We start from the raw sequence: 8,274 nt of genomic DNA on the forward strand, positions 1-8,274 counted from the left end.
AATGTCTTTGATGAGCATTATTTGGACATGAGCCTCACGCATACCCGAGATCTCTAGAAGCTTAACTCCAATATCACTTAGGTCTTTTCTGAACTTGGAAATCACCTTCTTTTGAGCTTTGGTGAGGCCCCTTTGTGGAAATGGGAGCTTGTCATAGGGTGACTGCTCAACCTCAGTGGTGTCCTCCAGCTTGACCTCTTTCAGCTTCTGGTTAGCTCTCTTCGCAACTGGTTTCTCAGCCATGGGTGCATCTCCCTTCAAAATCTTTACTTCAACCATTTTTGTCAGCTTCCTCCACAATCTTTGCTTCAGCTGTGGCTACAATCAGATGCTGAACCTGTTCAATCTCAGTTCCAAACACCAATCTTTCAATTTCATCTACCTCTTTCTTGTGGTTACTCAATTCAATCCCTGAAGAAGTGGTAGAGAGGACAACATTGCAATACTCCTTGGGTTTTTGCTCAAATTTTCCAGGTAGAGACCCTTGCTGGCGATTCTGGTGAGTTGTCATGGAAGCAAACTGGTTTTCCAAAGCCCTGAACTTGTTGTTGAGCTCATTGTAACTTCCATCAATCTTGGAGTGAAGGTTCTTCAACTCATATCCAACCTGCTTTTCACTTCTAGTCTGAGACTCCAAGATCTGTTTCAGTAGAACATCAGTGCTGCTTTCCTGAGGAGTAGAGGTAGAAGGATTAGCTTGTTGTTGAGAAGACTGGTTCCATTTGTTGGAGAAACCAGGAGGAAGGTTTTGCTGAGGCTGATAGTTGCCTTGCTGGTTGTTCCCCGGCAACGGCGCCAATTTGATATTAAGAGTTTTCAAGGCTCCTAAGACAAATGTTGTAGTATAAAAGATTGTCGAACCAGTTCTGAGGGATATCAAAGCACCGAGAATGCAAGTACTCACTTAATCTAAGTGCAACCAATGATTTAGATGGGTTTTAAACTACTACTAATACTAGAAAGCAATAACAGAATGATACTTTCTTGACTAAGGGAAAAGAGAACTCATGGGCATAGGGATTAGACCTTGGGTGATCAAGTATCGAACTAAGGATGACAAATGATCAATCAAACTATCAACCTTAAGCCTAGACACAATTCTAAGCAAGCTCTATGTCTAGATGAATGCTCATTTGCTAACATATCTCAAACATCAAATGTCTTTGGTTGAATAATATGAAAGCAATCATTACTAACAAGTCTATTAGCTATTTTAGCACCTTTAACAACAAATGTCTTTGGCAAAGTATACTAAAAGCCTAGGAGAGTTGTCTCAGGCATTTCATCAAACACCTTTTGGGTGAGAAATGTCTATTGATCAACTTTTGAGTGGCCAACTCAGAAGATGCATTATGAATACTCTACTAGCAAGGAACAAGAATGATCTACACTAAAACATCCTAGAACTAACCTAATCACCCTTAGTCTCCCTAACCCATGAATTCAAAAGGTGATTACTCACTAATCTCCATGATTCCTCTTAAACCCATATTGGATTTCAGATTAATCATGTAGAGAAATAGATAAGAAATCAACAAGAACACAAGATGAAAGCAATGAAATCTGAATCAAAAGAAGTTTTTACTAGTTCTTCTCTCTCCAAAAGAGATTATCTGCCCCCAATGACTTACAAAAGTACTTAACTTAGGTTTAGAAAGTGTAAAAACATCAAAACAAATGACCAAAAGGCCCCTGAAATAACATAAAAATCGTCCAAGCAAAACACGCGGAGTGACCTAGCATAGTCGCTCCAGGAGGTCACTCCCGACGCGTTTCTTTGTGTCTCGACCCGTCAAAACGCGAGTGACTTGAGCTGGTCGCTCTGGCTGGTCGCTCTGGCTGGTAGTGACTTGAGCTAGTCGCTCTGGCTGGGAGCGACCTCGGTAGGTCGCTCTGAGAGGTCACTCTGCGATGCTCGACCAGGATGGATATGCCTCTAGTAAATTGATCATAACTCCTTCATTACATCTCCAAATGACTTGAAACCACTTCCATTAGAAAGCTAACTCAATTTTCTGTGTCTCCACAAAATCTTAGCAACAGGAGATTTCTTTAAAGGCTCCATCCATGCTCATCTTTCACCTCATTTTGGATCACAATGCTCCCAAACATCTCAAATCACTCCATGGCACACTTCAACACCTAATAAGGACAATGAATGCAAAATGCAACCTAGACATGACTAAATCATAATCTATATGATGAAAATACTCATGGATGAATGGATAAAATAATGTAAATATGCAAGATATCATAGATCTAGCCAACAATTGGCAAGAAAATGTTCCCTTTAATGTGCTCGATGCTACATTTGTTCTCGAGTTTGCTTCGTCGCCAACGTTTTCGATGCTTTTCCATGACTCACTTGGTTCAACGGAAACTGAAAGAAATGTTTTGGTGCTTGAAGATTTCTCGTAGAAATTTTTATACAAAACTGGCTTTATAAAGCCGGAAAGGGCTTTAAGACTTTGGCAAATTGTCGAGTTTCATTTTGATATTGGTACAGGTTTTCTATACGCATGATTGCGACAAGAAATGTTGTATAGTCTTTGAGATTATGTTCATGATCGCCTGGATATGTTGCTAGCGTTTAGACAAATATTAGATTGTCGTTTGCCTACTTGGGACGATTTGCTTTGACGAAAGCGTTTTCTTGACGATTTGCAAAAGTTTTTGAAGTTTGGGAGTATACGAGTATAGTATACGTACCTACTCCCTTTTTTTTACGAAAGAAAACAGTTGAACCGATACTTTGAAGGGTTGTGTACGTTTCTTCTTCCGAGGTTTGGAATGATCGATAATCCGGGACGATTTAAAGACGACACTAGGACTGTGATTTGGTTGTTTCCAGGTTGACGACTTGAAATATATCGGTTTTAAGAAATTTGCTAGAAACGAATCGGTTTTAAGACGACGTTAGTGTCTCTAGTTTTTTCACTCTTTAGGAAGCGAGCTCGATATGCATGGCGATCGTTTCTCGATTTTTGGAGAGTTTAGATCGATTTGCAAGATCTGGCTGAACAGTTATGGAACGATATATGGAGACAGGAAAAATCGCCTAAGACTTAGTTCGCTAGATTACCCACCTAGTTTTTCAGTTCCTTAAAATTCTATGGCAGTTTCAAAAGCGTTTTGTTGCTTAGTCCCTTCCTACGAAAATTCCAAGTTTGATCTTCAAAAAAGTCGGACATACCTTAGTGTTCTAGGAGATGCAGTTTTATCTCTTCTCAGTTTTGCTTGCTTATTTCCCCTTCCTCTTCTCGTGTATGTTCGCCATTTTCGACATTGGTGTTTATCCTTTGAAACTTGACATTTATCTTCCGAACTTGACTGTTATCTTCTCCTTAGATACGACGTCAATTTTTATAAAAAGGTTCAACATAATCGTATAGTTGAGGCGGCTAAGGTGTTAAGTTAACTGTTGCCGTTTTATATGATTAATCTGAATCCATGCGAAAAAACAAGTCTTTGCGGAGTTTTTTTTTATCGTAAAGTTTCAATGGTAACTCCAATCGAGACGAAACAAAAGACATTTATCGAGATTTGAAGGAGAACACAAAGATGGAGGTAAGGGCGAGTGGGAGCAAGCGAAGGAGTTTAGACGAGTCTTACTTATTTTCGTCGTAAAATCTCAACGGAAACTCCGATTGAGACGAAACAAAAAATGCTTCGATCGGGATTCAAAAGAGAACGCAAAGGAGGATCTTTCTGAGGCCTTACAGGTCGCTATGTAGCGAGTGGAGGTCTGACAGGTCGCTACGTAGCGAGTAGAAGCAAACCAAGAAGAGTCCTACTTGTTTTCGTCGTAAAATCTCAACGGAAACTCAGATTGAGACGAAGCGAAAACCATTTCGATGAGGATTCAAAAGAGAACGCAAAGGATGACCTTTCTGAGGCCTTACAGGTTGCTACATAGCGAGTGGAGAGTTGGCTTGAGCTCGGTCGCTACGTAGCGACCGAGCTGTGTGCGTGCCCGGTTGCTACGTAGCGACCGAGCTGAGTAATCGATTTGCTGCGCTTCCTTTTTCCGCGATTAACCTAGGGGTTTTCTGCGGTTTTTGGGAGAGCAAGTTTTACTTTTCCGAAAAGTTTTCGGAAAACGTGTTTTGGTAAAACCCTTACGCATTGAGACTTCTTTAGCTCGGTAATGAGCCAAACTTACGGGGTTTGATAAAATTTATCGTTTCCCTTTATGTTTAGACAGAGAAATCGCGAGCTCATTTCGTAGCACTTCTTGTGGCGAAAAGTCGCGGCTAGGTTTTCGATTTTTTTTTTCAGGCACTGTGGCGTTTGCGTAAGCGTTGGCCATAGGCGCAATGGCGGCTGGGGTTGTCTTACCAGCGTTGTTGCAGCTATGAGTTAGATTAATCCGCACCCCCCTCCTTCTAGCGCCAAACTGTGGGAAACGAAATTCGCACTGTCGATTTACGTTTAAATTAGGAAACTAGGAAAACCCTAATTTCCCAGAGGTCCTGGATCTCTGCGAGAGCCAACGACAAGTGACCAAGTCGATGCGGAAATCATGAAGAGATAACAAACGAGTTTAGAGAAAACAGTAGATCTTATTTCGAATCCGCGTAAGAGCGTTGCGATCATTACAAGAGATCATAAAAGCTTTGGCCGCAAAGGCTGTCATCGAGTTACCTAGTTCTAGCGGCCTAAAAGCTCAAACCTGGTTGAGTCGCAGCTCGATAACAAAAGACGAAAAAGATACATAAAAGGTTTTTGATTGATTTCGGACTGAACCTTGTTAAAGGCTCCCTACGTACCCCTTTCGAGGATCAAGCCGAACGTAGTTCAATTGATAGAGCTGGACAAGAGATCAAACTGCCTGGGCGAGTTCGTTTAGTAATTAAGTGCCAGTCATAGAAATCGAACTTGTCGAGAATAAAGCCTAAAGTTTCTAAGTGCAGAGAATTCTGAGTCTAAAAAGTTCTCTCTGGTGCCTCTCGCCTAGGACTCCTTATATACTTGCTCCTAGGTCGGTTTACGATTTTCCCCTTCTGCCCTTAAGCCGTCATAGCTTAAAAATGGAGATATTCTATTTTTCCCGATCTTCGTGATTATCTTCGGAAACTTCACATTTATCCGCGGAAACTTAACATTTATCTTGCCTTACGAACCAAGCATAAACCGTCATACGGCTTATGGGCTTTTGGTTAAGAAATCGTAAGTGGGCTTCGAGCTTCGTCTTAGGTCTCTTTGGGCCGTCTTTGGCTCGAAACGTTTATTGCAGTTTCTTCGATAAAAGCAAACTTTCTGCGGTTTTTATCGTAAAGTTTGACTGATGACTTCGCGTGACGGGAAACATAGAATGATTTAGCCACAGTCTACGAGAGATAGCATTTAAAGAGTAGACGAGAATGCATGGAGAGCCCGATCGCTACGTAGCGACCGAGCTTTGGCTCGAGCTCGGTCGGCTCGGTCGCTACGTAGCGACCGAGCTTGGCTTGTCCGTGGTCCGATTGCCATACTCGAGCTTGCCCGTGGTCGGATTGATTACGTGTCCATTCCCTTGGACAATCGGTATTTTGTTCGATTTGAGATTTGAACAAGATTTTACCGCTAGGCTCTTCGTAAAAAATCTTTTTACGAAGTATAATTTTCGTGAAAAATGTTCATGCTGATTTTTACGGAGATTTGGATGTTAACTTCGTCGTGATTGTTTTTGACCCCAACAACTAAGTTATTCCTAATGAATCTAGTAATTATAAGGAAACTTCCTTTTGTTTTTGTTTTTTAACTAAAACATAATTTTTTCAAATTTTTTAGGAATGTTTTTTTATACAGCTAGATTGATCATAAGAACTTATGTGTAAATTTGTGTGACAAACAAATATAACATATTATCAAGTCTTTGAGAATGTTAGAGATATTATTGTTTATTTGATTTAACACTTATGATCACTAAGTTATTAGTAATCAGTTTAGTAATTATAAGAAAGAATTCTTTTGTTTTTATTTTAGATTTAAAAAAATTTGGAATTTTTTTATCTAAAGTTTTCCTTTTCCTTTTCCTTTTGTTTTAAAGATTTTTTTTATGTAAATTTGTGACAAACAAATAGAACATAATATCATGTATTTAAGAACGTTAAAGATATTAGGTTTTTGTTTTTGGTTTCAAGATTGCATTGGTGACTTTTTTTTGTTTCTGTTCAATGTTCTCGTACTGCAGAATTTACCAGCTGTATATGTAATATGCTGACATTAATGTAATATTTTCATAATTTGTAATAGCAAAATAAGCTAACATTTAAAAGAAAACAATCACTTTCATAATTTGTAGTTTTTTGCCTTCAAGAATACAAATTAAAATGTAACAACCCCTCTCCTCTGGCTAAAGTTCCTTCAATCACTCCGTGGTTATAAAACATTGGGACTATGGCACATGTAGTCTATAGTGTGCTGAACATACTGGATGCATTTTACTCCCCACCTGTATCATTTTCACCAGCTTTCTTGTACTCTGGTTTAAGCTCATATGTCCCTTGGTTCGATCCTCTCTTATTGTAAACGCACAGCTCGTTAAGTATCTCTTTCAAAAACTGAGCTGGTTGGTCCGTCTCCTGTACAAGCTGCTTCAAAGTCCAGTTTGGTTGGCCTTCGAATAGCTTGAACATTATAGCTTCGAGCTCCCCACGATCTCTCCTCGTCCTCTTCACCTCTGTTTGCTTCACTGGAGGAGGTTTCTTCTTCTCCTGCTCATTCATACACAACACAAACAAACACTTGGTGACACTAGTCTCACGCAAGGACACTAAGATGTAGAATGTTAATAATATTACCTTTGAATTGGAGGAAACTAAACCAAGCATTCCAGGCATGGGCCTCATATGTACTCCACGGTCGTTATCAATAACCTTTCAAGCTTATCTGATTAGCTTACAGTTAAAGAGAGGCCCAGAGAATGAGAAGAACAAACACTTAAGAATAATACCTGTATCTGTCTACTTTTAACCATGGATTTGCTTGTTCTCTCTCGACAAAGCTTCGCATACTCTTCAATGTCTTCCCCGTGTGGCTTCATATCGAACTTGTGTTCTACTTTTCCTTCGCTAGCTGGATCACCTAGATTGGCTTCGGAGAAGATACCCATTGGAACAAAGTCTCTAAACATGTTCAAAGCGTAGCTCTTTGGCATGTTCCCATACTCAGCACCAACCATCTCCATGAAAAACTGATATAACAAGGAAACATCAACAACAAGTGTGTTCTTGAAATCACATCAGGATTAAGAGATTCCAACTTAAAGAATCAAGAATCGAAGATGTGGTCGAATACCTCGGTCTCGGCTTGTAGAGGATCAACGGATTCAACAACCTTGGCCAAGCTATTGAATCCAGAGGAAGAAGAAGGAGCTTGCTTTCCCCAGGCCTTGGCGACAACTACAGGACTCTTCATCAACCAAACAGGTCGATCTGATTTTTCCAAATCGAGTTCATGAATGTTACTTCGGTCATCTTCCATGGTCAACTCGAAAAGACTTTCTCTTTCTTGTCTAAATAGAATCTTTTGTTCCTCTTTCTCCTAGTTATTTCTCTTCAGTTCTGAATCGAAACTCTGTTTGTTATGTCTCTTTCTTACTCTTCCTGTTTTGACTATAAGCTTTGAAGCTTGAGGTGAAAAAAGAAATGAAAAATCTTCTGTGACCCGACCCGTTACTGAATGCTCGGATTAATTGAGCCCAGGCCCATTAGATGTTTCGAGGAACAAAGGCTCGTTTACTATTTTCAAAAGCCCTTTTTCCGGAGCTGTCTTTTTTTTTTTAATAATTTTGCTGCCAGTGTCACTCGGTTGTCGTGTTGAATTTACACACTATTACAAACAAATTGTATGTCTGGACCACGATCACGTGCTGATAAATATACACCGAGGTTAGAAATGGATGCCGTTAAATAAGTGCATTATTGGAAATAACTTAACTAAATCTATGAGAAACCCTAACCACTACTTTCACTCAGTCGCTTGATGTACAAAGGGGGACCAATCTCTTTCTTTTAAACAATTTGATCCGTTTTTTAGTTCTCTCATCTACTTCCATATACTGTTACATCTACACTAAAAATTAACATTCTTTTGTTTTTGTCTTCAACCAATAAAAGATTGATTCATATATGTAAGTTTTAGTACTAGTTTAACATTTATGTATTGACAATATGCATTGATATTCTTTCTATAAGAGGAGAGTATCTTCTTATGTGGCGTGTAGAAGCCATATTACTTGTATTTCTATTAGTGATTAGCCTTATACTCAATTGGGAAATTAGATATTTA

At 39.4% G+C, this 8,274-nt stretch overlaps 1 protein-coding gene across 1 annotated transcript; it reads right to left on the reverse strand.

The window, feature by feature from the left end:
- Nucleotides 1–6,252: 6,252 nt before the first annotated feature.
- LOC106377133 (transcription initiation factor IIF subunit beta-like) lies at nt 6,253–7,591 on the reverse strand. Its single transcript, XM_048747695.1, has 4 exons — nt 7,282–7,591; nt 6,938–7,177; nt 6,786–6,860; nt 6,253–6,698 (listed from the first exon to the last, which is right to left on the reverse strand). The coding sequence occupies exons 1-4, from the start codon at nt 7,465–7,467 to the stop codon at nt 6,426–6,428; spliced, it is 774 nt and encodes a 257-aa protein (XP_048603652.1). The 5' UTR covers nt 7,468–7,591; the 3' UTR covers nt 6,253–6,425.
- Nucleotides 7,592–8,274: the final 683 nt, after the last annotated feature.

The sequence above is a fragment of the Brassica napus genome, chromosome C2 (assembly GCF_020379485.1).
Source record: "Brassica napus cultivar Da-Ae chromosome C2, Da-Ae, whole genome shotgun sequence".
Taxonomy (NCBI): Eukaryota; Viridiplantae; Streptophyta; class Magnoliopsida; order Brassicales; family Brassicaceae; genus Brassica; species Brassica napus.

Excerpts from the sequence above, each read along its gene's own strand:
- LOC106377133 (XM_048747695.1), bottom strand. The coding sequence starts at position 7,467 with ATGGAAGATGACCGAAGTAACATTCATGAACTCGATTTGGAAAAATCA. Across the intron at positions 7,178-7,281 it reads CTCTACAAGCCGAGACCGAG|TTTTTCATGGAGATGGTTGG; the intron begins GTATTCGACCAC and ends TTGTTATATCAG. Across the intron at positions 6,699-6,785 it reads TAGTTTCCTCCAATTCAAAG|GAGAAGAAGAAACCTCCTCC; the intron begins GTAATATTATTA and ends ATGAATGAGCAG.